Source organism: Corapipo altera, unplaced genomic scaffold (genome assembly GCF_003945725.1).
Source record: "Corapipo altera isolate COAL_440 unplaced genomic scaffold, ASM394572v1 2, whole genome shotgun sequence".
Lineage (NCBI taxonomy): Eukaryota > Metazoa > Chordata > Aves > Passeriformes > Pipridae > Corapipo > Corapipo altera.
In genome coordinates this window covers 10,671,175-10,698,520 of record NW_020884890.1, presented here as the reverse complement: position 1 = coordinate 10,698,520, position 27,346 = coordinate 10,671,175, and the positions used below count along the sequence as shown (strand labels likewise).

Genomic DNA, 27,346 nt, shown 5'->3' with positions numbered 1-27,346 from the left:
TTGGAAAAAGGAAGTGGAAGAACGGTCCAGCTTACGGGTTCCTTTCTTTTTGTCCTGGCTGTTGGTTATTAGCTATCTTTCATGTGAGAAAGAATAGATGTTTTGCAGCTGAGCAAGGAAGGCATATATTCCCAGATAAGAGGACTTTGGCAAAACTAGGGAAGAACTAGTATTTTTTCCTGGTCTAATTAAATAGAAATCTCACAGGCCACTTTCGCTCCCTAATTTTGATTCTGCAATATTTAAGTAGGATAGTGATTAGGTGAAAAAACTTTATTCTGTCTCTAAATGGTACTGTAAGTATTTAGACAACTAAATACAAAATGAACTTGGAGTAGTCTGAAAAGGTATGTCCCTGGTTCTACTTCAGGAAACTACACCATATTCACTAGAAATTTTAGCTTCTTTGATTGTGTTTTCCTGTCATGTTTTCAGAATAAGACCACCCAAAACGCTACAAATAAACATATCTTGCCATTCTTTTAATGTGATTTTCCTGAATACCTTTGGAGAAGCCGGATCAAAGAACAAATGTGTCTCGACACTGGCATCTAGTGGCGCCATATGTGTGATGTCCTTGAGAGAACCGCAGCCGCTGAGCTGGGTGGGACAACCAGCCAGCCACCTTCTTCTACATCCTGATTAATGTTTGATCCACAGATCTGTACTTCTTTGAGAGGCTTCCCTGCGGGCGATTTGAAGACTTCTTCCATCCAGAACAGATGAGAGAGTATTTCTAGCAGTTTGCACAGGAGATGATGTTTTGCGGGAAGAGGTCCACGCTTTTAGTTCAGTTGCTGAGAAAGACTGGCCTTTTGCACACCTGAAAATATTTCCTGTGTAATGAAACCATAAAGGGAGACTGGTATCTTCTGAGAAAGTAGTGTTCTTTAAGCTAGTCTGAAACAGCGAGTCAAACAGTGAGCATAAGGACTATGAATTTGAGTTTTGTGGGGAAATGGAGAAGAATATCTCAGTTAGTAGAGCTAATAGGAACTATTATGGATGGAACCCTTAGCAACCTTGTCTAGTGGAAGATGTCCCTGCCCATGGCAGGGGTTTGAAACAAGATGATGTTTAAGTTCCCTTTCAACCCAAACCTATGACTCAAACCCAAATTCTATGACTCTATATATTTGTTTTAAAAATTTCAGAAAAAGGAGACCCTACTCACTTCTTTTATCGCTTCGCTTGCATCTTCATTTGTAATTTCATCACACACTAAACTAAAACTGAATCTCAAATTTTAGCTATTGAAACATTTACCATTTCTTATTCAGCCTTTTATTCATAGGTTTCAAAGCACTTTAGGTAGCCCTATTAGCCACCTCTCTCTATTTCCCTTCAGTACCTGAAGGGAGCCAACAGGAAAGAATGAGAGAGATTATTTACAAGAGCATGTAGTGACAGGACAAGAGAATGGCTTCAGACTGTTCAGACTGAAAGAGGGCATGTTTAGATTAGACAATAGGAAGAAATTATTTACTGTGAGGATGAGAGGCACTGGAATAGGTTCCCCAGAGAAGTTGTGGATGCCTCATCCCTGGAAGTGTTTAAGGCCAGGTTGGATTGAGCTCTGAGCAAAGTCACCTAGTGAAAGGTGTCCCTGCCCATGGCAGGAGATTGGAACTACATTATATTTAAGGTCCTTTCCAACCCAGGCCATTGTATGATTCTATTTTGCTGGGGAGTCAGTGATCAGAAACAACCTCCTACAAGGGACAATTTAAAGCAAAATAGTTAAGTTCCTGTTTTCTACAGTTCCAGTGGAGGAGCTTATTCTTACTGTGCATGGAGATAGACTATGGTGGAAGTGAGGAAGGATGAATATTCTCCCCACTGCCTAAAGCAATATTCAGTGAGCCACTGGCAATGCTGAGACTAGGTAAGAGATCTGCCTTGAGTCCTGAGCCTGCACTCAACAAGCTCTGCTTGCAAAGAACACTGCAGTACTATAGTTTTTGTTGCAAAATTGCTCTGCTAAGCCTGCAAGCTGCTAACCAAACAATACTGTGGTCTCATCTGAGTGTCAGAAGAGTTTTTCAACTGTAGATGGCACTGCATGGTAAGTGCAAAGGTGTGCCTAGTAGCTGTGGAGATTTTATTCCCTTGAGGTTTTTTATCTTCCAAACACTGCCATCAAGAGGTTTTTAACACATGAGAAGACCTAGAAAGAAGTAAGGTAAGGCCAGAGGAGAATTATCTGGAGGTGATGTAAAGGGAATGCCATGCTATCTTTGCCAACATACTATTTAATGCAGGGCTATCCCATTTTGGGAACCAATACCTCCCACAACAGTGGTAAGCCACTGCAGACCAATGTACTGGAGTGGTGACTGCAGGTGCTCCTGGAATTCCTGGTCAGGCAGCTGCAGCAAGATAACCCAGGTCTCCAGGCATGACTTCAGCTGGGCCGTGAACTCCTGCAGAGGTCACACTGGTACACTCAGAGATAGGGTGCATCCCGCTGTGCCCAGTGCTGTGCAGTGCATCCTGGCCATGGCACTTTGTGTGGCACAGTGTGGCAGTAGGTAGGCACCCTCTGCCACCCTGACTGAGCACACTGGGACCATACTGGCAGCACCAACCTCAAAGCCACTATATCTAACGCTCAGGGCCAGAGAGGGTATCAGATGACTTGCTCAGGGATAGCACCAATATGGCCCAAATAGCTGCATCTGGGCACGAAATGGCCAGAAAAATATCAGCTGTACTGTAAACAGGACGTTTACCTAGTCTTTAAAAAAGTTTTGAAAAATAACAATCTCTTTTTCCCAATCATCGGAACAGGGCAAGAAAGGCAGTTCCTCTCTGTTCTCACCAGTTCAGAAGCTATAAGCAGATCCTCCATTTCTCCTAACCACCATGATCTTGCCTCTCCCCTGTCTGTGAGACTGTCTCATGACCAGCAGTGTTATTTGCTGTGGTTAAGGAGTCCGAGATTTGCACAGGAAAGTCCTTATGAAGCCCAAGAGAATGTCTTTGATTCTCGCATATTTCCATCTATCCTCTTATCTCCATAGGAGGCTGATGCTCTGAAATAGTCTGCAGCTTTGCTCCTTCTATTTAGGAAGATCAGGGTTAAAGATGTGCAGGAAAGACAGAACAAAAATTGAATTTTCCTGCTGCACTCATACAATAAACTTCCCACAGAATAAAAGCCCCACTTTTTTAAAAATCATGCTTTTCTGCAAAATATTTCACATCACAACAGAAAACATCCACTTTAAACATACTGCAGTTTCTGATTGTATTGAAGATTATATACCAATCACTGAGAGTGATTGTCCCTTTGCCAGTTTCCACAAATCTTCTTTTACTACTTACAGTATGTAAATGCAATTTTTGTTTCATGTACATTTGGCCCTTTAGCACAATTTTTTTACAATTCTTTTAATTTTTTTTTTTTTTTTTTTTTAAATATGGGAATTCTGAACAAATGTGGGACAACACATTCTCATTGCACACACCTCATATCACTGGTATCTGGACCACTACAATAACAGAAAATCTACCTTGAGCATCAGAGACGCTCCCAAGGTCTAATGAGATAAGTTGGAAATCCTGCAAGTAAAGAAGAGATGTCAGAGTATCTGCAATGACAGAGCTACGTGGAAGTGTTCCCAGTCATGCAAGATGAAGACCCTGCTCTGCTGACCATGGTTTGATGAGCTCACCCAGTGAGCTCCTGGGTGCTCACTGCATCTCAATTTCCTACTTCACCCTCACGGGGGAACTCTCAAGTAGATTGATCAGAATTCAGGGAGTCCTCATCCTCCTTTCCACGCTGTTTGATCCCCAGACTTCTTCTCCAAACTATTCTTAAACAGTATTGTCATATGGAATTTAATAACCCTGTCTGTTTCAGTAGGAGGATAATTTTCCAGTATTTTATAATATTTTTTTCCAAGTTCATAAAAGAGAAAGATCACGAGGAACTTATTTAGTATCAGCAGAAGCTAAGCCTGGAGCTGATTAATTTTTTCTTAATCAGAGTATTACTGCTACCAATAAGAATTATTACTCAAGGTTTCAGAGGACACTGGTAATAATTAGGCCACTTATGGACCATAAATAGATATGTGAAGGGGGAAATCTGTCACTTGACATTTAGCATAGCTGAAAAGAAAAAAATTAATTATTTTAATTTTTGATATATAGACTGAACTTTTTGATTATTGGCTGATAAAAATGATTACCATTTTTTTTCAACATTCAGGGTCAATTTCAGATAGCATAGAGTGCAGAGTTCATTTGTTCCTTACTGTCATTTACATCTTCTCCTCTAATTCCTCCAAGCAGCCTAAGTCTGGTCCAGACTACACTGGATGGATTGATAAGATTAACAGGTCACCAGAAAGCTGCCTACTGGGGTATTGTCCTCCCTATAGCCTAGATTTGTCTCCCCTAACCTTAAATGAGTATACTCATTTGGAGCACAGGCAACCTATAACCCTTCAACAGTGACTGAACTGAGATGCAAAACTAAGACAAACGTACCCTCTGTACGCTGGTTAAGTCACTCAAAATTGATGTTCCTCCTCAAATTCTTAAGTTGGCTAAGTGTACCCGTTTTCCTATTTAAGTGCTGCTTTTTCCATTTTACCTTTTTTTGTTACGGATTATTGACTTAAAAGTCTAGAGCTGCTATAAAAAGTAACAATGGTGGTCAGAGGCTTATTATTTTCTTATAATTACACGTTTATTTGTGATAATTCAGACCTTTTCATCACAGACTGAAAAAAGCCAGATGGACGTTTCCTTACTGTCAAGCAAGTAGTACACAAATCGGGCTGTTGAACTTTAAAAAGGACTCTTCAGCGACTTGTTCCTGGCTGTTCATCTCCACAGCCTGTAATTTCTTCAGAAAGTCTTAAAATAGGATATTTTTCTGTAGCTTTGTAAAAGCCAAACCAAAAGACGTAGTTTAAACGGAGGCTCAGGTTAACCTGTTTGAGCTACTTTTGTTTTACAATGTTACTTTATCACCTCAGCACAGCACTAGCAAATCAAACTACAGCACCCGTGTTCTGTGAAAGGTGTTTATTAGCTTGCAGCTGCTTATGCAGAGGCAGCACAAGATCGCAGGAATTTCTGTTACTGACCTATAAGATGGGGTCGATTACAAAAACCTGAACAATAAAAAACAGGCAAAGTAGTTAATATCTTAATTTTCCATGAAAATATTAAAAGTCCTGTAAAGAAGATAAAAATCTTGCATAGAAACTTATTGCTAAAAGCCTTTGGTTATTATGTCACGGTTTTGGCTGACTCGGACTCCATTAGGTCCTAGTCATGACTTGTTTTCAAACTTTTCTTTGTTCTTTGCTGTAATTTTCTATTCTTTACAACAGTATTTTTTTTAAAGACTTGAGGGGCAGTCCAGGTTCTAGAAATTATTTTTGTAATATAGAATCTTGGGCCTTATTCTACTTAGACCCTTTTTATTTTTCCACCGAGCTCTTTACCTCTCCAAAGGATGCCTGCCTCAGCTATTCACTTGAACTTGTTATTGTGCAACAGAGCATTGTTTATGACTGACTTCAGCTGCATTTGGACTTCTTTATCTCCCCAGATGGTCATCACTGTTCTTAGGCCAGCTGGCAGCATACTTGGAGCAAGGCCACCTCTGAAGTATGTTTGTGACTGGAGCTCAAAGAAGCTATCACTAGGAAAATAATGCATAAATAAATTTCATATAGCGTGTGGGGTTAGTTATAATGGTGAACGACTGCTGGCAAACTAAACTTTTATACAGAGAAAATCAGGAAGCAGGCTGTACTATTCACATGTACTTCGTCAGATGGCACAGATAAAAATGCTTGAGATTCATCTATATACAACTTCTACTCAATCTTTCCCAAACTGAACTTCTGTTGAAGCACACACATAACTTCTCTTTCAATTGTTTTGTGGTTTAAAAAATAGCTAGGTTCTTTTAAGGTCTTAATGCTCACACCACATGGCATAATACTGTGGCTTTAAAGAAACATGTAGAAACTTTGGCCACTGGCATTAAGGCATCATTCATGTATTTCTTGGAAAAAAATATATCATTAACGATTTTTTTGGAAAAAAAAAAGTGATGTGTGGCTTTTTTTACTCTGTATTTTACAGTAGGTACTGCTTGTCTTGGTTCCAGCTTCCCACCCTAAAATACTACGCCCTAATCCTGTTCCAGATTAAACTGTAATCTGTAGCACCCATTGCATCATCTGAGACGTTAATCAAGAACTGAACTGAGCCCTCAGGGAGTTTACTTGAAGCACACATGAAGTGAACCACAGATTCAAGAGCAGTTTTGCAAATCCCGCCCACACGCCAAGTTTGCTTGTGAGACTGCCCCCAGGTGGTGTCAAAAGCCTCATAAAAAATCAAGCTATGTCTCATAAATTAGACCACTGGCTCTGTCGGAGAGACAAACTGCAGTAGCATAACGCAGCCTGAATCAGCACAGCCTTCTCGATTATTATTTTGAGGAGACCTGCAGGCTGATTATTTGCTTTTGAGCCCTGCTGGAGGGAGGTGTTGCCTCGCCAGAAACCCATCCCCTCTCTTTGCAGACACGCTGCTTCTCCCGTGAAGTCTGCCAGCGGGAGGCACCTCAGCTCCCTGCCTTTCTTTAATCTTCTTGTTAATTCCAGCCCCCTCAGTTGCCCACCACAAGACATAAACACCCTCAACCCTCCTCACCCGCAGCCGCCATTTTGATTTGACGCCTGCGCACCTCCGACACTCCGCCCACGGAGCCGACCCCGCCCACCACTATGGCTCCGCCACGCCCAGACCACGCCCACCGACCGGCCTTCTCCCCCTCGTCCCCTCCCGCCCCCGCCTGTCAGTCAATACGGGCTCGGCCGGGAGGGGCGGAGCCGAGGCGGCAGTCGCAGCCAATCAAGGTGCGAGGTGCGGCGGCACCGCGGCCAATCGGCGGCTCGCTTGTTGGTGGGTGCGGCGGTGGTTGTCGGTGTTCCCTGCTGAGACTTCTGGCCCCGTCTGGCGCTGCCGCCGCCGGTGTCACCGTCGGTGTCACTGGCACTGTCGCCGGCTGAGGTGTCGCGGTAGCTTCTGCAGACACAGCCACAGCCTGGCCCTGCCCCACAGTCATTGAGGATGAGCCCCCGCGCTGCCCAGCGCGCGTCCCGCCCTGCCCGCCCGAGCCCATTCATCTAGCGACTGGTGAGGGGCGGGGGTGGCCGGCGGGGGGACCGGCCGGAGAGGTCGGGGCGGGGGCGGTGGGGGGCTGTGGAGAGGGGAAGAGGTAGAGCCCTGAGAAGGGTAGCCGGGCAGGGTAAAGGGCAGCCGGCCACGTAGGATGGGAGGGGAGCGGCTTCGTGGCTCGGCCGCCGGTGTGGAGGAGTCTCTCGTGTCCCTCGTCGGTCTCCGGCTATGTGAACGTGTGTAGTGGGAGTCAGAACGGCCCTCTGTCCCCCTGCTTTCCCCTGGCCTCTCTCCCGGCTCTGAAACACTTCAGACCTTCCCCCTCTTGACACTGGCTGCAGCCTCTTGCCAGATTTCCTTAGCTGGAGATTCCCGGGAAGCCTGCCGTGATCCTTGTCTATGGCGTTTGGTAGAAGCTCACAGGGCTGCTGCTCCATTCGAGCAGCGGCGTAAGCACTAGAGAGCTGAGGTCTCGTAGTTAGCTTAAAAGGATACTTTCATCCAGTCTTCTTAGGGAAAATCAACTCTTTTTTTTTTTGTTTTGTTTTGTTGACATGGTTAGTGTAATTGTCTGTCTTAATGGAAACGGATCACAATTTATGGTTTACAAAAAATCAGCAATCGCCCAACATCTGGTATGGGTAGTCTATAATAACACTGTACCAAAAGTTCAGAGTTCGTTCAAAAAAGTCAACTTTTCCTAAGATGGAAAAAATCCTTGATGGATTTATCAAATACGGTTTTAAGTGTGGTGAAATTCTAGAGCACACTTGTGGTTTGTTGTGCTTGACTTCTCTTCAGCATTATCTGTTTCAATAAAAAATCTATAGCAAGGTCCCAGTGTATTGTGGAAATGCCTGTAGCTGCACTCACTGTACTTTCGTCCTTATCACTTTCTGTATGTTTTAATTGTTTTGGACAGTATTAAGTTATTAAATGTAAGTAGTCTTGACTATTTCTAGATAAGCCAAGCACAATATTTCAGTTTACTGTTTATGTACTATGATTCCTGAGTAATAGATGTCCTCTGACGTGTTGTAGCTGAAATTAGCTACCAATGGTACTTTGGTTCTTTTTTTGACAGACATTTCTGCCTTTAGTTGGTAGTGCTTGTTAGCTCAGTTAAGAACAGCTGAATTAGAGTTGCTGGATTGCTGAACGTTTTAATTCTGATAAGGATTATGCTGCTGTCACTGTGAAGGAGGAAGTTATAGAAACTCTGGAGAGAGCCTCTAAAGGCCACTTGTGGCAGAGTGTACCTGTGCCAAGCGGTGGCACAGAGGCCCCAGCCCAGTAAATGAAGCAGCTGGGATCTGCCATGGCCTGAGGGACACAGCAGCCATGGTGGAACATGGTGTTTCTAAAGCAACTCGGTCTTCCTCCATAGCTTTACTTATAGGCAGGTCACATTTATTTATAACCTGAGCAGTTTGCTTGTTGTCTAGCCTGTTTTGAGAGTGTTATTTTCGTTCAGTTTGTCATCTGAAAATCCTTCCTGTCGGAATCCTTTATGGAATTTGAACAAATGACTACTTATCCCACTGTCAGGGGTAAAACAGACTGGAGTTTTGATTTTTCTTCTTTATGTAACAGATGCTGCATTCAGAGGCTCTGGGTGCTCTTCTGAAGCCACAGCTGAAGGAAAAAAGAGATCCAATTTGCTCAGCCTGTACTCACGGGTTGTTTCATAAACATTCTGAATCCCAGACTCTTTCCAAAGTTTTCCTCTACTGACTTGCTTCTCTTAAAACTTGGTAGCTGAACTAGATTTTTGCATGGAGAAGAGCAGAACACTTTTTTTAAAGGTCTCTATGTGGGAATTTCAGACTGCCAAACCACTCTGAGCTGCTGCATGGCTTAGATTTACCTGGTTTTCCTTGTATAATCAATCACTTTTCTCTCCATAAAATGTACTTTGTATTCATATAATACCATTCAAGGGGTTGAAAAGCTTAGATTTTTTCCTAGACTTCAGCAATTGTACAGAGAATTTTTAAACAGATTAAACTATATGTGGATATGTAATTTCAGTAGAAATTAATAGTCTAACTGTTCTTTTAAACCTAGGACAATGTTACCTATACCCTAAAGGTGTGTTCACTTTGTTTATCTAGGAATTCATCTGTGTTTCCTTAAGGATATGTTGCTTAATGCCAGTGCCAAGTTTATTATATTACTACCCAGCTTCAATTTTCTAGTCACTTTTGTCAGATTCTGAACTATTACTTTAATATGTATTAGTGAAAGTTACCTTTAGGTAAGAATATAGTCAACAGAAAATCCTGAAAAATTAGTAGCATGATAGCAAATTCCTGTGGCTTTAATTCTGTAAGCTTTAGATTTGCTTCTTTGATTAGCTTATTAGTCGAGTAGTTGGTGTGGTAAAGTTTGCTTTGGCAACAAATATTTTTAGGATTTTCATGCTGTTATGGTTACAGATCTTTTGTGACCTTATGAAACAAGTGCAAGTGGACCAACTTGGAGAACATTATGAAATGTCAGCATGTTTGTTTGAAAAACAACTCCCATTCCACAATGGAAATCTTTAGGATCTTTAGGATCCCTTATAAGGATGGACTTAGCCTTCCTGAAGTTTATGACGTTGCCAGTCATCCCTCACTTCATTTAGCAACTTATTATCAAAAGGAAAAGCAAGTGAATTTTACACCTTCAGAAAAGCCATATTATTTACACTATTTTTGTAAAGGAAGGGTATTATGATTGTTAAGGAAAGCTCTAGGCTTCCTTTATATGGAAAATAGAAACCATTATTTAGTTCTGTTTTAGAAGAGTCAAATGCCAGGTAGTTTTTCACCAAGTGCATTTTAGATGCAACTAGTATTTAATAAAATTAGTAACATCTTAAAAAACAAATAAAAAGCTAATTGAATGGAATGAAGTTATGCCAATTTTAAGGTCTTAGTAAAGCAGCCTGAGGATGGATTTCAAGGCCATGTCACTTATTTGACAATTGAGTTACTTTAATGCAGTGCACGTGGAAGATGCAAACCCATCAATCTGTCTTCAAGTGGCACTGAATTCTGAGTAGTTGAATCTCTTCTGTATTCTCTTTCACTTCCATGTGAAACCATTGTCTATATTAAGATGAAAAGAGCTACAACAGCTACTAGCCACTGCCTTGGTACTGATATCCATGTTCATGTTAGCCAGATTTTGCTGGATCTGATACCTCAGTGTAGGCTTTCATCAGGAAGAAGTGGAAGGACCACAGATACGAATTCCAGTATCAAATGTGTGCCTCCCAGACTGGTTGCCAGAAATGTACGGTGAAGCTGCCAACCATAAGGTGAGGGTTAGTTGTTCCCTTGTACCTTTGAGCCAAGAACAGGCAACCTCTGTGGAAATGCTTTCTAGGAAAAGAGAAAATTGGAGATGTGTTGATAGATAATGTGATACACAGATTTCTGGAACTTCACAGTGGAAGGCTTCTGCAACTCTGTTCATTTTGCTCAAATGTTGAGATTTCATGTCCACTGTCTGCTGTTTTCAGGAAATGAAATCTGCCACCATCATCCTTAGTCATGAAGTTATTTGTTAGCTTGGTCTTACAAATGTGTAGAATCTTTGTTCATTTCATACTCAAGAGAGGTGTGACAGCTGTGATTTTTGTAGCGACTTCTTCAAAGAAACAGCCACAATAGGTAGAGAGCTACTTTTTCAACTGCAAATGTTTCTGACTCCATAAGGTCAGATGACACATCTGACACACACCTCCTTGGAGGGTGTCTGACATCTGTGGTGCTTTGCCTTATCTGAAGGGGAGAGCTGAGTGAGACAGCTCTACTTAATTCCAGGAGGCAACATACTACAAACACTTTCTTAGTTCTAAGGAATTACTTCCAAGTTGGTTGTAATCTTTTAAATTTTCCTGGTCTGTGAACATGTATAATAAGTAGCTCATGTCTCTAGGGCAAAAATTTAGAAACCCACTTGCTGCAGAAATAAAACGTCTTTGTTATACTGCTCCAATTCCTCCATTTTTTGATGACTTTTTTCTATAATAAAATGTAATTAGGAATTTGTTTTTAAAAATACTTTGAATTCCAAATGATACTTATTTTATCATAAAAATGTTGAAAATGTTATAATCTTATTTATTTATGTCTTCTGATAATTACAGCGTTAGGAAGACGCTGGTATTATAGCATGAATATGACTAGTGCTGAGAAGCCTACAGAAATATCTGCAAATAAAAGTAGAGACACATAATCAAAAGGGCACTGTGTTCTAGACGTTTCATTTAAAAGTTTGAAAAATGCTGTTGCTTTTCGTATTTTGTGCTTATTTTAGATGCTGATCATTCATTTGGGACTCCCTGTACTAGAAGTAAGCATTTGAACAGCAGAAAGGCTTTTACACAGACCTGAACTTCAACTCACAGTTTGAAAGTTTTAAGGTTTCACTTAAGGACTTCCTTTGTGTAACAGTCAGGTCTGATTATTAACCTTTTTCAGATGCAGTATTAACATGATAATGTCTGTTACTGGTGTGCCAGTCTGTTGTGGAGAGGTGAAAACTTGATCTGCATCCTTCTGTCTTGAAACTCAAGGTGTCTGTATGAATATACTATTATAGTATTTAGTTTTGTAATGTTTGGAGTAAAGGAGGGATGGGTTGGAATGACTTATAAAGAAATAATTCAGCAGAGTCAGGTTTCACATAACTGCGTTAAATGTCACCATGATGGAGTTAGTGTGATGTAGGCAGGCTTGTATTTCTATCTAGGAGAAGACTTTTTATTCTTTTAATGTTTGATTTGTTGTTCACATTTTGGTGTTTGGTGAGGCTAGACCTCAGGTGCCTTAAATAGGTTTTTCTTTGGCCTCTCTCTTCCTTTCTTGCAATGGCACATGTTTCTTTGAAACTAGGATTTGACTTCTGAATCATTTTCTCATGCAATTCAGTGTCTTAAATAGGTGTGTATCTGCACAAGGGGAGGTATGGCACATGGCACAGCAGGACTGCTCCCTTGGGTGGTGGTGTCATTTCATACCAGTTTACCTAAGAGATTAGTCTACTTTGTTTTATGACTCCTCTGAGTAATTTTTCTTGATGTTGTTTTTAGTTTTATTCTTTGTAGCACTGATAATAATGTCTAAACAATGAACTATATTTAAGATGTGCTTTAAAAGGTATGTGTAAAATTCATCCTTCTTCCACAGCATAATTTTTTTGCCTAGTGGCATATTGATGAAATCTGACAAATTGACTTGAGGATAATGGCACTTCTGATGTTCTTCCTGTAGATCTCCAGATATTTTTTTTTAATTATTAGTGTTTAGAAAGGTGTTTGCACTGGCAATCTGAGTCTGCTGATAGTCACCTATCACACTTTGATTCCTTGGAGCAGCAAGTCAGGCTGCATTCTTGAAATTAGAGCTTTTTTTTCAAGCCTGTGACAGTGATTCACTTCTCTTTATAGTCTCAGGCTTGAGAAGGCCAGAGGAGAAAAGTCGATGCGCATATATGTTTAATTTTTTGTGTTACTGTAGAAGTTTGTAAGTTGGTTGGAGAATGACCTGTAGGGTGAACTGGAGCTTGCTTTGACAAATACAAGTTTTGGTCAATTCTGGTCTCATAAAGCTTTCTGATTGTTACTCCTGGTCAGGGATGAGGGACTAAATTGTAGTAAATAAAGACTACTTTTTTTTTTTTCTTTTTCATTTGCCTCTCTGTGAAATTGTTTTGAAGGTACACACTGAAACAACTTCTGATCTGTAGATTTGCATTCCGAGTATTTAATCCCTTGTGAATGAGGTGGAAAAATAATTGTTGAAGGCTTTGTCGTGAAATGTTTAAAGGAATACTCTTGGATTAGACCTTTGTTTTCTTGGAAGTTTACATTCCATTACTAGTGTTTGCTCTAAACTGATTGCTTGCAGCTTTATGGAAATCTTGATGATAATTCTTGAAACAGGAGGAGGACTGGGATTTCTGTTTTCCGAACAAAATAAGTTTTTTTGTGACATGTCTTTGCAGAGAGAGATGTTGACAAAATATGGTTATGCACTCAGTGCCTGAAAAGCAATGGAAGCTAAGCTCAACAGGCTTTTTGGATGGGGTGGGGGTCAAGGAGTAGGACCTGAACTTGCTAATGACTGCTGAGCTGGAAGTAGTAGTGTGTGTGGGGGGTGTTGTTTACTGTGTTGTGTCTTGTCCTATTTCACTCAGTTTGAAACTAAAGTTATGCTTGGAAGATTGAAGCATATTGTTTTTTGGAGGCTTAATAGCAGTTCATAATTAATTCAGCAGTGTATCAGTGATGTATGTAGTTTCTCTGTTTTCTGGGTTTGTCTGTGATTTTTATACTGCTGTGTGCACTTTGTGAATTGTGACGCTTTTGACTTTAACTGTACATGTTTCATATGCAAGGTGAGTGCTTCTGTCAGGCCTTTACTTTTGAGAAAGAGGATACCAGAGAAAGATGGATGTGCTAAAGATAAGTATGCCAAGCTAAGCAGAAATACTGTATGCCCCAGACTGTTAATATATTTTCATGAAGAAAAATTGGTATCTTTGGTTCCTTTTCCTTCTTTTTCCTCCCTTACCTCTTCCAACGTAGACCTTCACTTCTTCCTGCCTGAATTCATGTATCTTGTACAAGCTGCTTTTATTTGCTCTGATGCCATCCTTTCTCCTACCTGTGTTAGCAGCTATGGGAGTGGTGGAGAGGAACCTTCCTGTTGGTTCTGTGGAACAGAATTAGTAGGGACATGAGTATGCATTCAGGGCAGGGAAGAGAAAGTGGGGCATAATCCTATTTTTTGCAGTGGCTATGGAAACTGTGGTGGTCCCTCCCTCCCCCTGGGTGTTACTGACAAGTCTTCTACTAGCCAAAGTGTGCTCAACAGCTGGGGGGGGATGGGGGGTGATGCGTGTTTGTTTTTGGTTTTGTTTGTATTTTGGTTTTTTTCTTTCTTTCTCCCCCCTCCCCGCCCCCCAGTCAATCTTCTAGTTCAGTTCTTGCTTTCTGATAACAAAGTAACGATACAATTAGACAGTAAACAGGGTGCTGAGGACCCTAAGGTTGGGAAAGCATACTTTTTTTTTCTTCAGATGACTTTTTTGGATCCAGTTCACATTGTAGGCTACAAGATTTATGTCAAAGAGAGGTAGGAGGTGCCTTTGGCAGTTGGGGTGGGGAAGGGAGTAATGTTTTTTTTAAACTGAGTGAATACCTGAATATAAGCTCACATGGCATGGGGCAGGTCAGTTAACCCTTGCACATTGTCTTGTCCTGTACTTCAAAGTGGTAGTTTGGTAAGCGGTTAAATCAGCACAGTTGCTGGGGAAAAGAGTTTTTGATTGCTAATCTGTTCTGGTTTGTTCTCTTTCAGGTCTCCCTTGCAATTATGGAGTTTTAGAAGAATAAGGTTGTGTGGAGGGGGAATCCCCCTCTGCACACTAGAAGTAGTTCACTTTTGGAATTTTCTATGGACAAGAATATTTGTTATATAAGATGGTGAAATAAGACTTCTAAAAATATATATTTATAAATATTTATTTGAATCAAGTGCCAAACGTAATAGAACAAAGTTTTCTAATGGCAGCTCAATAAAACTGGATTTACATCCTTGGAATTACAATTTTTCTAGGGCACTGTGTTGTGTACTGAATCAGAGTGCCTTGATACACTTAAGGGTTGTTCCCCTTAAGGAGAGGAGCAGCTTTAGAAGTGAAGATGAGTTCTCACATGCCAGAGTGCACTTCAAAGTGTCGATCTCTACAGCATGCTTTGGATGTTATTTCTGTAGTAACCAGAGGAAGTGAAGGCCAGATCAAGGCCTTTCTCTCTTCTTACTGCTACAATGCTGCAACTATAAAGGACGCCTTTGGCAGAAATGTTATACATCTCGCTTCGTCTTGTGGCAAAAAAGGTGTGCTAGACTGGTTGGCTGAGACCAAAGGAGTAGATCTCTTGGCGAAAGACAAAGAGTCTGGATGGACAGCTTTGCACAGAAGTATATTTTATGGATACATTGACTGTGTTTTGTCATTACTGAAGGTGAGTAATTTGCAACTGTAGTCTTCCTCAACATCTACAATTTTTAGAGTTGTATTGGTTATGTAAAAGTGTGTTTTCAAATTTGACTGAAAGCCTCTTGAGGGTTTTCTCAATATATGTCTTAATAATTTTGTATTTAGATCGCAGAGCATTGATTTACTTGAAGGTTGTCTCTGTATTCATGAAAAATGACTGTCTGCCCGTGCAGAAATCAGCACTGAGTAAGGATCCCTGATTAATTGTGGACTTCCTGAAGTCCACAAGTTCTTCTTGTTTGTGTGGGTGATATCAGGTGTACCAATTGGTGTAAGAGAACATTAAATAACGAAAGATTAAATGGCGTTATAATTAGAAATGAATCTTATATTTGAGAGAGGCTCTTCAAGATATGGCATATTTCATTAAGTGGCTTTTGCTCAGTCCCCCTTATTCCTTTCTTACAATTGCTGTTTCTTCCCATCCACTTAGCGAGTTGTATGTATTTTTAATTAATCTTCCTTCTGTTCCTCCTGTCCCAAGTACAGCAAAGGGAAGAGCTACATTTGTTTGAGGTGTTCCATTATCCCTTTAACCATGTGAGAAAAGGAAATATTTGTGGTTCAGGGTTGCTTAAAAACCTCTTAAGGCAGAGAGTTTTCCATTTTGAGTTCAGCCTTTTTAGATTAGAGTGGCTAGCCATTTGTAGACATAGAACTCTCTGCTTTTAACAAGACTTGAAGCAAAAAGATTGTGGATCCAGTGTTTTATATTTCTTGAAGGTCTGATAATTGTTAAATATGTGCTGTACCCTTACATAGTGAGGAGATTTTCGTTAAACTTCACAAAAGTAGGTGTTTTTATAAGAATTGTTCATGATTCTGTTCTCTAGAAAATTAGTAACTCTGTGCTTGATATATGAAAAAGTTTTCAATCCTCTAGTGTATGTGTGTATATCTGTATCTTTGATATTTGCTTACAGGAGGCCTCTGCAGGTTTTCCCAGATGTATTTTACTTTTCCGTCAGTTGCATAAAAAAATGAGATTTTTGTGATAGCCAGCTCTGCTGATACTCTTCTAAGAAGAGAGTGTTCTGTCTCCCAGTTCCTTAACTGAATCCTCTGCTGTACTGTGTTATTTAAAGGATATGTTCTTAAGGTATTATAGCAACAACAGGAACAGATTATAGAATAGAATTACGAAATAGCTGAGCTAGAAGGAGATCTCTAAAGGTTGTCGAGTCCAACCCCCATATTCAGGCAAGGTCAACTAGACCAGATTGCCCAGGGCTGTGTCCAGCTGGATTTTGAAAAGAGCATCAGACATCTCTGTTCCAATGTTTTAATACCAGTGCAGTAAAAGCAGGGTTTAGATTTAAACAGAATTTCTTATATTTCAGTTTGTGCCTGTTGCCACTTTTTCTGTCACTGAGTATCGCTAGGATCCCACCTCTCACCTCCAAGCAGCTGTTTATTATGCATTTTGATAAAGCATGCTGTCCTTCTCCCCCACCCCAAACCTTCTCTAGGCAAGCATCCCAGCTCTCTCAGCTTCTCTTTGTATGTCAGATGCCTCAGTCATTGTTTTCATGGTCTTTTGCTGGACTTGGTCCTGTATATCCATGTCTGGGAGTCCAGACCTGAAGCCAGCACTCCAGCTGTGGCTTGCCAGTGCTGAGTAATGCTTGCTGGCAATGGTCCCACAGGCAGCCCTGAGTGCTTTCACCATTCCTAGCTGTGAGGACACATTGCTGGCTTACGGTCAACTGGTTGTCTACAAGAAGCCCCAAGTCCTTTTCTACTAAGGTGCTTTCCAGCCATTTGGCCTCCAGCTGTATTGGTACAGTGGGTTCCGTTTGTTGCACTTCATGAGGTTCCTCTCGGACCATTGCTCCAGCCTGTCAAGGTCCTTCCTTCTGAACGTCAGCACAATCCTCTGACTTATCAGCCGCTCCTCCTGGATCATCACCTTTGCTAAGGGAGCACTCTGGCCTGTTGTCCAAAGATATTAAGCAGTACTGTTTGCAACACCAGTATAGTTTAGTCAAAGAATATTTGGGTTTGAAGGGACCCACCAGGATCATTGAATCCAACTCCTAAGTGAATGGCCTGTATGGGGATTGAACCTGTGACCTTGGCATTATTAGTGAGCACTATGCTCTAACCAACTTCCTATACTGGCCCCAGAATCAGGCCCTGGTGCCCTAAACTAATGAGGATGACAAACTTCTACTGTGGGCTGGAGGCAGTCATGCCTTATTCTCAGACTGTATCTTACTACAAGATTTGCCACTCAGCGACTGGGGTTTGTTTTCACAAATTCAGACCATGTGAATATCACTGCAGCCTCTGTCTGCTTGTGAATGACTTAAATGACTTCCAAAGTGAAGAATATCCAAAAACTGGTTAAGTCAAACAAATAGGTCAGTCTTTCTGTTGTATAGTGAGTTAATACCAGCACTGTAGCTAATAGGGTTGCCTTTATAATTTGGAGAATGTATATTGTTGTTCTTCTGGCTGGTGGTTTTCCAAGGAAAATTATGGGTTAAAATCCCTATTTCAGATATGGCTGGCTGGCCTTCTGTCGTACTTGAAGGAATTGTGAACTGCACTCCCTCCATTTTTGTATTGCATGTATTTACCTCTTAAGTGTGAGGTTCTATAAGGTTTTCCTTCATGTTAGCAAGGTACAGCTGTTTTATCCATTAGGTTCTATTGGGAACATCTGCAGTTCCTCCCTTTAGGGAAGTGGTTGATGACACCTGACTTCCTTAAAACTAAGGCTGGTGTAGCAACACTCTTTTGTATTGAGCAAATGGTATTTACAGAGATTGTCTATGTCTCTCTGAGTTCTAAAGGAATGAACTGTTCGTGTTTTCTGCCTCTGAACCTTCCCCACTGTCTCTTGTCTGGCTGTGTCCTCTCACCTTTTCTCAGTAGCTGTGAAACATTGTTCCTTGCTTGTTTTCAAAGTCATATTTAGGTTTTTTTTATTTTTTACTTCTCTAGATTGTCAAAACTGATTCTATAAACATGCCAATTTAAGAAAATACGTTCTTTGAAGCTGGTAAATGCATTTTTGATGAATATTTGTCATTCTTAGATGTCAGTACTTTATCTTCAAATCAGTTTACTTTGTATTTCACTGATTACATCCTATTACACAGTCAGCATTCAGACAGTAAAATCCCAGTTAATAAGTCAACACGATGTATATGTGGTTGAACAGAATTGCACTGTTTATTTTTTTAGATTTGCTCACAGTTTATTTGAATCTGAAGATTTTCTTTTATCAGTATTAAACTTCAATTAAAGATTTGTATAGATTCTTAAACGTTTACCTGGTTTACTTCAAGCTGTGCAGTTAAAATGAACTTCAGTTCTTCTCTTCCCCTTCTCTTCTTCACTTTCAGCATGGTGTTAGTCTGTATGTTCAGGATAAAGAAGGCTTATCAGCCCTGGATCTCGTGATGAAAGATAGACCTATCCATGTGGTGTTCAAGAAAACTGGTAGGAGATTAAATAACTTAATTCGTGTTTTCTAAGAAGATATGTGTCACCAATGTATTAATGTATGTACCAGCGTAGACAATATTTTGTGTTTTTAGTTAGGACTTTGTAAATTATGAGATACCTGAAGGTATGGGGTTGCTAATATCAGAAGAAAGCAAGAACAGAATCTTGGTGGTAGGCACAGGATGCACATATGTGCACAGGAATAATGACTGGCTCAGAGGTTAAAAAAAATAAGAAAAAAGGCAAGTGATGTAATAGGTAACCCAGAGAGGTTGTGCAGACTCCGTCCTCGGAGATACTCAAAACATGAGAGAAAATAGTCTTGGGCAACTTGCTCTAGATGACCCAGCTTCAGCACAGGCGTTGGACTAGATTATCTCCAGAGGTGTTTTTTGACCTCAGTTATTCTGCTGTTTTTCTCAGTTAAAATCATCAGAGATGGTTTGGATTGGAAAGGATCTTAAAAGTCATCTAGTTCCAACCCCGCTGCTGTGTTCAGGGACACTTTCCACTACACCAGGTTACTCAAAGTGCCATCCAACCTGGCCTTGAACACATCCGGGGATAAGGCATCCACAACTTCTCTGGGCAACCTGTTCCAGTGCCTCACCACCCTCACTGTAAATATTTTCTTCCTATTGTCTATCCTAAATGTACCCTCTTTCCATCTGAAACCATTCCCACTTGTCTTATCAATACATACCTTTATAAAAAAATCCCTCTCCAGCCTTCTTGATACGTCCCCTTCAGGTACTGGAAGGCTGCTGTAAGGTCTCCCTGGACAGTGATGCAGCTTGGCAAAATACACATTGATTTCAGTTTTTTACTCATCAGAAAATGGTGTTCAGATGTCACCGAAAGGTTATTTAAAAAATATAAATGTCATTTTTGGCCACCACTTTGATTTGAATTTGGGAAAGGCTTTTTACTAAATTGAAGCAAAGCACATATAACTTAAGGTGGTTAATAGTTGTCTTCTGAAAACGATGTGTAAATCTGCTGCTGCAGAGTGTTTGCATTTTCTGCAAGTGTAACTAATGTTGATCATCTGTACAATATTGTTAAAATATTTTGTCGTAGCACCTTACTTCTCATAGGATTAAATGTTTGTAAAGTTTAGTTTTAGGTAAGAAACAGCTTTCCTCTTCACATTTTACATAGAAACAGGAGTTGTTTTTTGGAGTCAGTATGCACAAGACTGGTAAATTTACAAGCTGCAGAGAGAATGTTTATCGTTACAGATCCCACAGAAGTCTACACCTGGGGAAACAATATAAATTTCACTTTGGGTCATGGTGGTCAACAGGGTAAACATCACCCTGAGCTGGTGGATCTTTTTCCTCGGAATGGCGTGTATATCAAACAGGTATTCTTAATGTATTGCATGGGCACCTTTCTCGATGAACTTGGATGGGTGCGTGAGGGGGAAGAAGTATCAAAGAAGTTATCAATTATTGAGAACTCTAATAACTTCTTGGGACTTCAGTTTGAGAATGTTTGGAAGTTTATAAAGTAGAACATGAGCAAACATTCAGGGCAGACAATCTGCTGCAGTCTTAACATGTTTTCTTCAGCTATTCTGAGGCAGTATTGTGACCCTTAGAACTCAGTCTTTGAGCTTCTGTTAGCCTGGGGGCTATTAAACTGAAACTGTTGATCTCTTCAAGTACGTTAAAGCAGTACATAATATACTTAAAGCAAATATTTTGTGTTCCTTGTACCTTGATTTGGCAGTCCTATGCTTTAATATCTTACTTGTATTTTTATGAACATACCTTTATTAAAGAAGAACTTCTTCACAAAGTACTTTTGACAGATGTTCTCAGATTATCCAGGAAAATTAATTTGCCCTATACTGCCTCCTCCCCTCCCCTTTTTTGCCTTTGTTTTTTTCAGGTGGTACTCTGCAAATTCCACTCTGTATTCCTTTCCCACAAAGGTCAAGTTTATACATGTGGACATGGACAAGGAGGGCGCTTGGGTCATGGTGATGAACAAACGTGCCTGGTATGCTGCTTTATGTTAATGTAGTCTAGCATAATGTTTCTTTTATTTCAAACAGCAAGTTTAAAAAGTGAATTGGAGTTTCTGTCAGTGTACTTTCAAAAGGAGTTTGCTGTTGATTTCAAACCAGCCCCCTTGCTCCCCACCAAATAACAAAAACCTCTGCAGTGCTAGTAGTGAGGTGGCAGAGAGTAAAGGAATGTGCATTTAAATATAGTTTAATTTAAGATAGCTAGACAGAGCAGTCTGACTTTTGTGTTATGGCTGAGTTGTTTTAAAGGTTAGCTGATGCCAGATAAGTGGAAGCAAATGTCTTTTGTCTGGGCTGGCTTCTGAAGTAGGTTTGTGGTGCCTCCTGATGTTTGCAAGGCTGTCACAAAGGAAACAGCAGCACTGTGGAACTGTAGTGGCATGAAGAGTGATGGTGAGGTTGCTTCTTACTGGACTTACACAGCTATTAAGTGCAAACTCACCAATCACTTTCATTTGAATAGTACATTGTTGCAATATGAAAACTAAGATTTGAGAAGACTAAGATATGATGACAATGCAATTCTTAGACTTAAACATCTTATCCTGTGCACATTACCTGGTAGTGTGCCTCTAGCTTGCAGCACAGTCATTTTTAAAAATTTCTAATATCCAGTATCTGGTAGAACTGGATATTCTGTTGGTGAATGCTATAGTGAAGACTGGAACTCTTTGAAGAAGAGAGCTTTTTAAAGCAATTCTGTGAAATTAGAATTTTTTTTCCAAATTGCTCTTTCAAAATTCGGATGTTACCTAGTGGAATAAAGGAGAACTCATGTTAGAGGGCATGAAGAGTCAAGGATACAGAACTGCTTCCTTATTCTGTGGAATTTTCTTAGAATTATCCTGTATTGAAGGGCGAAGTCTTTAATGTTCATGGTAATTTAAAAAGAAAAACAAAAGAGGTGATAGCTAATATCTGTTCAGCTCTTCTAAAGATATAGTTTCCAATCTAATTTTGGAACAGGTGGTTTAAAAGTCATCTCACTTCATAGCAGAAAATGCATTTCAAATGAAAGTAGTTCATCTTACTGCACTGAATGTGGTAATTATGTTAATGAGTGTACTGTGTGTTCAAATGCATTTTTATCTGTATTTCAGTATTTGGTCATGACTTTCTATTGATGTTACTTTGGTGTCATAGATGGCCAACAGTTAATATCAAACCAATATACTTTTATATCAGTATTTCTTTTCTTATTCAGGTTCCAAGACTTGTGGAAGGCTTAGCTGGTCATCAGTGCTCCCAGATAGCTGCAGCCAAGGATCATACTGTTGTTTTAACAGAAGATGGATATGTTTACACATTTGGTTTGAATACTTTCCATCAATTGGGTATTCTTCCTCCTCCTCCTAACTGTAGTGTTCCTAGACAGGTAAAAATAACATCAGTCAAAGCTTAATTGTTTAGTTTTTGTTGGGTTTGTTTTTTTTAACAGAAAGTAAAATGTGAAGGTTATGGAAATAACTTTTAAACCTTTTCAGGACAACCAAGTTTAATGTGAGTTCAGATAAATCTTGTTTCTGTCTTATCATACATCTCAGATCTTAAATGCTTAACTCTGTCCTGATAAATGTGTTAGTTTGTAACCTGAACAGTACTAAAGTTTGTAGTGTGAAGTATGATACAGGGTACAATTGCCAAAACCCTTTTCTTCCTCAAATTGTTCTGTAGCTGAAGTGATGTAACATTAATAGGTGTGTATTATTTGACGTTCTTGCTCCTTTTGAATCACTGAATGATGGCTCTCAGGGTTTGATTGTTATATCCTTTGCTGGAAGCACTGTTGATTCTGGAGTCAGTGCTTTGGGAAGAATAATTACAGGGAAGAGAGGGTATAGGCATCAACAATTTAACTATATTTCTATACTTAATCTCTTAAATTTTATTTTTTTGTAAGTAAAGAAAGTGTTACATTACCTTTCACTGAAAGGAAGGTTCATCTGAAGTAGAGCAACACTGCACTACCAGTGTTATAAAAATAGAAAAGAATTGTTGGCCAAAATGCAGCAGAATAGTGTTTTGGGTTAGCATGGGATGCTCTTCATTAGTGTAATGACAGCTCTGTATCCACAGGATTTGTTTTGAGTTTTTCATCTTAATCTGGAAAATGAAGTTAAATTTGTAGTGTGGAATTAGTAGTGTAGTGTTCTGCAGTATGTTTAGGGCATTAGGACTTACAAGTTGAAACTTTTAGCTGAAATTTTGCAGCACCTGAGTCTTCTTTGGCTGTCTTATAACATGTTCTGTGCAGTCTTGTTCAAAATCTTACATATGAAGACAGTGTAAAGAGACTTGATTCCAGTTCTGCTTAGATAATGAAAAAAGTTTATTTCTTTTTGTCACTAGTGCAATAGTGCCCCGCCTGATGAACTTCTGAAATAATCTTGATTTATTAGACTGTATGTGGATTGATGTCAGTGCTTCATGCTTAACGACTTTAGGAGTTAAATGTTGTCAGAAGTTTGTACATGTGAAATTCACCTGTTGCTACTTGATATTAAGATGTACTTTGGATTTGTGCTTAGGTTCAGGCAAAAAACCTGAAAGGTAGAATGGTGATTGGAGTGGCTGCAGGCAGATTCCATACGGTGCTATGGACTAAGGAAGCAGTGTATACCATGGGGCTGAATGGCGGCCAACTAGGTAAGGTAGAAGTGTTCTAAAAGTAAAACCTAAAATCCAGCCATTTAAAGATGTCATTCATGCTTAACCTGTCATCTGCTTCTTAGAACAGAAGCCTAGTTGAAGCTTTCTTTTCCCTCTTTTTTTTTTTTGAACCAATCTGGTGACATCATCCCTTCACACTTCTTTTGAAGAATATTTTTCGTTACTACCAGTTTCACATTTTAAGATGACAGGAGCTAGTCAGACTTAACTGTCTTATTTGAACTCTTTATAATTCTTCTACCTTATGTGTATCAAGTATGGTCCTGCTGCTGAATACTTTGAGGAAACAGAATGTTGCTGTTTGTGTTGGAAATTACCCCAAGGCATGCTTTTGTTCTTCCAGCAGTCTGGTTTGTACTGCCCTTAATAAATTATAAACCAGCCTTCAGCTCTCCTACCTATGTCCTTCTTTCATCATACACTGTAAACATGATACTGATAACTTTTTCCATACTAACTTTTTAAAGTTAGATACTTGCCTATATCTAGATTTTTTCCAACAACGCCATTACCAGAAGCTTCACTTAACTCTGTATTATTCTGAAGTCAAGAAAGAACCTACTAAAAACGTATTACCAATTGGTGAACTTCTTGATTGGTTGTATGAATGGTATATTTTAATTGCTTTTGTCTTTTTTGATAAACAGGTATTGCAGTATTGGTTTGGATTTGCACTTTTGCAGTTCTGTGTCTGTGTGCGAACAAAACTGTTTAGCTAGCTCTGGTGCTTATAGTTAATCTGCATCAGCTCTGGCCTCAGGTTCCAACACTTTTTGTGTTTCTATTTAAGGTTGAAGAGGTATGTGCAAAAACTTGTCTTTGTCAGAGAAGTATTTTACAGTGAATATCTCTTTGTTTTTGCCATTTTTTCTCATATGCACTCATCATATAAGTTGTTTTTGTGGTTGCTTGTGTTGTTGGGATTATTCTGGTTAGCACACGTCCCAGTGCAGTACCATAGAGACAATAAGTGAATTGTAAACGGTACAGTTATATCAGCTGGGCACCGTGATAGACCTGTGCTGGTAAACCTTGCCTGTTTAAAATGTTTGAGCATGGTCCTACACTGTCATAAGGCAGTGTTGCTTCCAGCTGTAGAGGTAGCTCTGCTGCTTGTTCCTGGATATCTGTATCCTGCTCCATTCAGTGGTGCAGACCTAAGTGCCCTGCAATTATGCCCTGCACACAAAGCAGGGTTATATTATATATGAGATTCTTGTTGTTAGGTTTCTTGTCCCAGCAGAGCAGCAATGGCCTGTTTTTTTTTTTTTTTTTTATGTTTTCAGAGATCTTGCATTACAGCTGCAACCTTGTCTAACTGCTGCCTTCATGCTTCTGTGCACTTAGAGTAGTTTTTCTGACAAACTTTTTTGGTGTCTTCCAGTGGCTGAAATAAGCTGTAGTTTATGCCAGTGTTATGGTATTTTACTGTATTGAACTGTAATATGATCAAATTAATATTCTTTTTTTTGGAATCAAAGCAGTACAACCACATTAAATAGCTTCTTAGTGGAATATGCCTTACTTCATTTTTATGTATCAAATCTTGAGTGTTTTCTGGTGTTTGTGGTGAACTAACAAGTATGCATGGTGTGTTTCTTACCTGCCTTAATTATTTTGAAGATGAATTATCCAGCTACCTAAAAAATCTTTTGGAGTTTAAGGGTTGTTCAAAGTAGTGTAGCAAAGTATCCTTTAAATGTACGACATGTAGAATAGCAAATAATGTTTTTGGGGTGTGTTGTGTTTTTTAGGTTATCTATTGGATCCTAATGGAGAAAAATGTGTAACTGCACCTCGCCAAGTTTCTGCTCTACACCATAAAGACATCTCTGTGTCCTTGGTCTCTGCAAGTGATGGTGCTACAGTATGTGTTACTGAAAGAGGAGATATTTATTTACTTGCAGACTATCAGTGCAAAAAGATAGCTTCAAAGTATGTGTTACTTTTCTAAATTGTCTTGAAAAACAATAGGTGAAGATTACACTGTAGTTGTATACTTGAAGGTCTTTAAACATTTTTGTGCAGATAATGCAATGGTCCCCCATGTTTTCTTCATTTGCTGTTCTTTTATATGAACTAGGGCTATCGTTTTTGTTTGTTTCTTTATTTGTATTTGTTGGGACATGAGGCTAAGGTGCCACTTGCTGTTTACCGAAGATATTTTGAAAAAACACACTAAAAGGAAATATTTTGTGCTGATTTAAAAACATTGAATCTGGTGTTTTTTCTTCCTCTGTTAGCCTGGTTTTGTATAAGTGCATCTTGGTAGAGGCATTGAAGATCAGCTATTCTATTTATTTATGTTGTTATGATTTTGAATCAGTAATTTAGGGTCTGATGTTCATAACTAATGTGTGGATAAAGTATGTTATGAAGATTAATTTAAGTTGCAAGAGGGCCCTTTTGACATCATCTGGTCCATATGCTAAAACCTGCATGTAAAACCTGTTGAAGAAGTTGGATCCTTGACTCATAAATTTAGGAAATTATTTGATCCTGTTCTCTGTTGCAATAACAGATTAGAATTGATTAGATTTGTTTAGATTCGATTTTGCCTAGTTAACTTCCAACTAGGTTTTCAGCTTCATTTCAAATTCTGACAGTATTTTTTGATGGATTATAGCTTAAAGATTATTTTATACTTCATTTCTACGTGGCTGTAAGTGAAGGTGCTGGCACTTACAGAAACTTAATACAACATGCTGTGCTCTTATACTAAGAAACAGAGAAGGGATAAGGAATATGGTTTTGATCAGCTAAAAGCCAAAATGTACCAAATCCCTGAGAAATAACCTGGATAAGATAGGTCTTTTAACACAAACAGCTAAGTGAATTTTTGTAATTCTGAAATCAAAGATGCACCATCTACTGTTTTTCACTAATGGAATTTTGTGAAGAACCTGTAGATACAATGTGCTTACAAAACAAAAATTATAGTCTGCTGACAGTAGTAGTAGAATACTATTATAGTAGCAATGGAATACTGCTAGCAGTTGTACTGATAGTACCAGTGGGACAAAATTAAACATAAGTAATTTTTCAGTGTCACTGCCTCAACTATATTTTTTTACTGCTTCTATAAACAACAACAAAAAAAACCTGTCATAGAAGTAACATAAATACACAATAAGGAAATACGAATTTAACCTTTTGTATTCTTTTAGACAGCTGAACCTTAAAAAAGTTCTTGTCAGTGGGGGATATTTGGAATATAAGGTAGATACCCAGCATCTTAAAGAAAATGGAGGTCAGAAGATTTGCATTCTGGCACTGGATGAAGCTGGAAGAGTAAGTTATTTATAGTTAAATGTAGACACTGTGTTGTCTTAAAACTGGAATACTGTGGTGGATTTATTGTTTTCTTCCCATAATAAAGTCCCATTTTACAGGACCTTTCAGAATCTCCGCCTTTTCAGATCTGCTCATTGGGAGAGCTAAGCCTTCAGTGCCATCTAGTGGTGTTTACAAAAAATTTTTCTTACTGAAATACCTTCTTAAAGAATGTTAAAAACTGATCTTGTATATCAGAATAAGGGAACTATGTGGGTATTTCCTTTTCTTTCCTTGCCCTTGACTGAATTATGTTTTGAGATACCCTTGTCTGTTCATTAGGTCAGTGTAGTATTTGTGCATGTGAGTTTTAGGATCTAGCATCTATAGTATTGGTAGTGCCCTTTTAACATCTTTGGGACACTGCTTTAGCAGTAAGAAACTACTTTATCTTCCTGCATCAGTGGAACTATGTCAATGTACATTTCATACTGACAAGTGCTGGGATCTTTAGTGCTTCTAGGCATTATAAATTATTGAGTAAGGAAAGGGATGTGATCTTAATACTTCTATTTCCTAAATGAGGGCTTTCTGGTCTGGCTTGGTTGTACTTTCTTTGAGGAAGTACTGTTTAACCTAGAAAAGAGAAGGCTCAAGGGGGATCTAATGAATGTGTACCTGAAGGGAGAT

The 27,346-nt window shown here is 39.4% G+C and overlaps 1 protein-coding gene and 1 long non-coding RNA gene across 6 annotated transcripts in view; one reads left to right on the top strand and one right to left on the bottom strand.

Annotated features, from left to right (window-relative positions):
* Positions 1 to 461: 461 nt before the first annotated feature.
* On the bottom strand, positions 462 to 6,734 carry LOC113947838. 3 transcript variants are annotated; one of them, XR_003527892.1, is made up of 2 exons: positions 6,694 to 6,734; positions 462 to 836 (listed from the first exon to the last, which is right to left on the bottom strand). It is a non-coding gene; the product is annotated as an uncharacterized LOC113947838 (long non-coding RNA). The 3 variants fall into 3 exon arrangements; XR_003527893.1 differs by lacking the exon at positions 6,694 to 6,734 and adding an exon at positions 2,733 to 3,501; XR_003527891.1 differs by lacking the exon at positions 462 to 836 and adding an exon at positions 4,681 to 5,668 and having other exon boundaries at positions 6,694 to 6,712.
* A 225-nt stretch (positions 6,735 to 6,959) lies between these two features.
* The window catches only part of IBTK (inhibitor of Bruton tyrosine kinase), a 55,848-nt gene continuing 35,461 nt past the window's right edge, over positions 6,960 to 27,346 (top strand). For all 3 annotated transcript variants that reach the window (XM_027644808.1, XM_027644809.1, XM_027644807.1), the window contains exons 1-9: positions 6,960 to 7,179; positions 14,520 to 15,187; positions 18,576 to 18,672; positions 19,920 to 20,044; positions 20,575 to 20,685; positions 21,918 to 22,088; positions 23,242 to 23,359; positions 25,138 to 25,318; positions 26,551 to 26,674. In XM_027644808.1, coding sequence (XP_027500609.1) covers positions 14,864 to 15,187; positions 18,576 to 18,672; positions 19,920 to 20,044; positions 20,575 to 20,685; positions 21,918 to 22,088; positions 23,242 to 23,359; positions 25,138 to 25,318; positions 26,551 to 26,674 — 1,251 coding nt within the window. In that variant the 5' untranslated portion in view covers positions 6,960 to 7,179; positions 14,520 to 14,863. The remainder of the gene's footprint in view (positions 7,180 to 14,519; positions 15,188 to 18,575; positions 18,673 to 19,919; positions 20,045 to 20,574; positions 20,686 to 21,917; positions 22,089 to 23,241; positions 23,360 to 25,137; positions 25,319 to 26,550; positions 26,675 to 27,346) is intronic.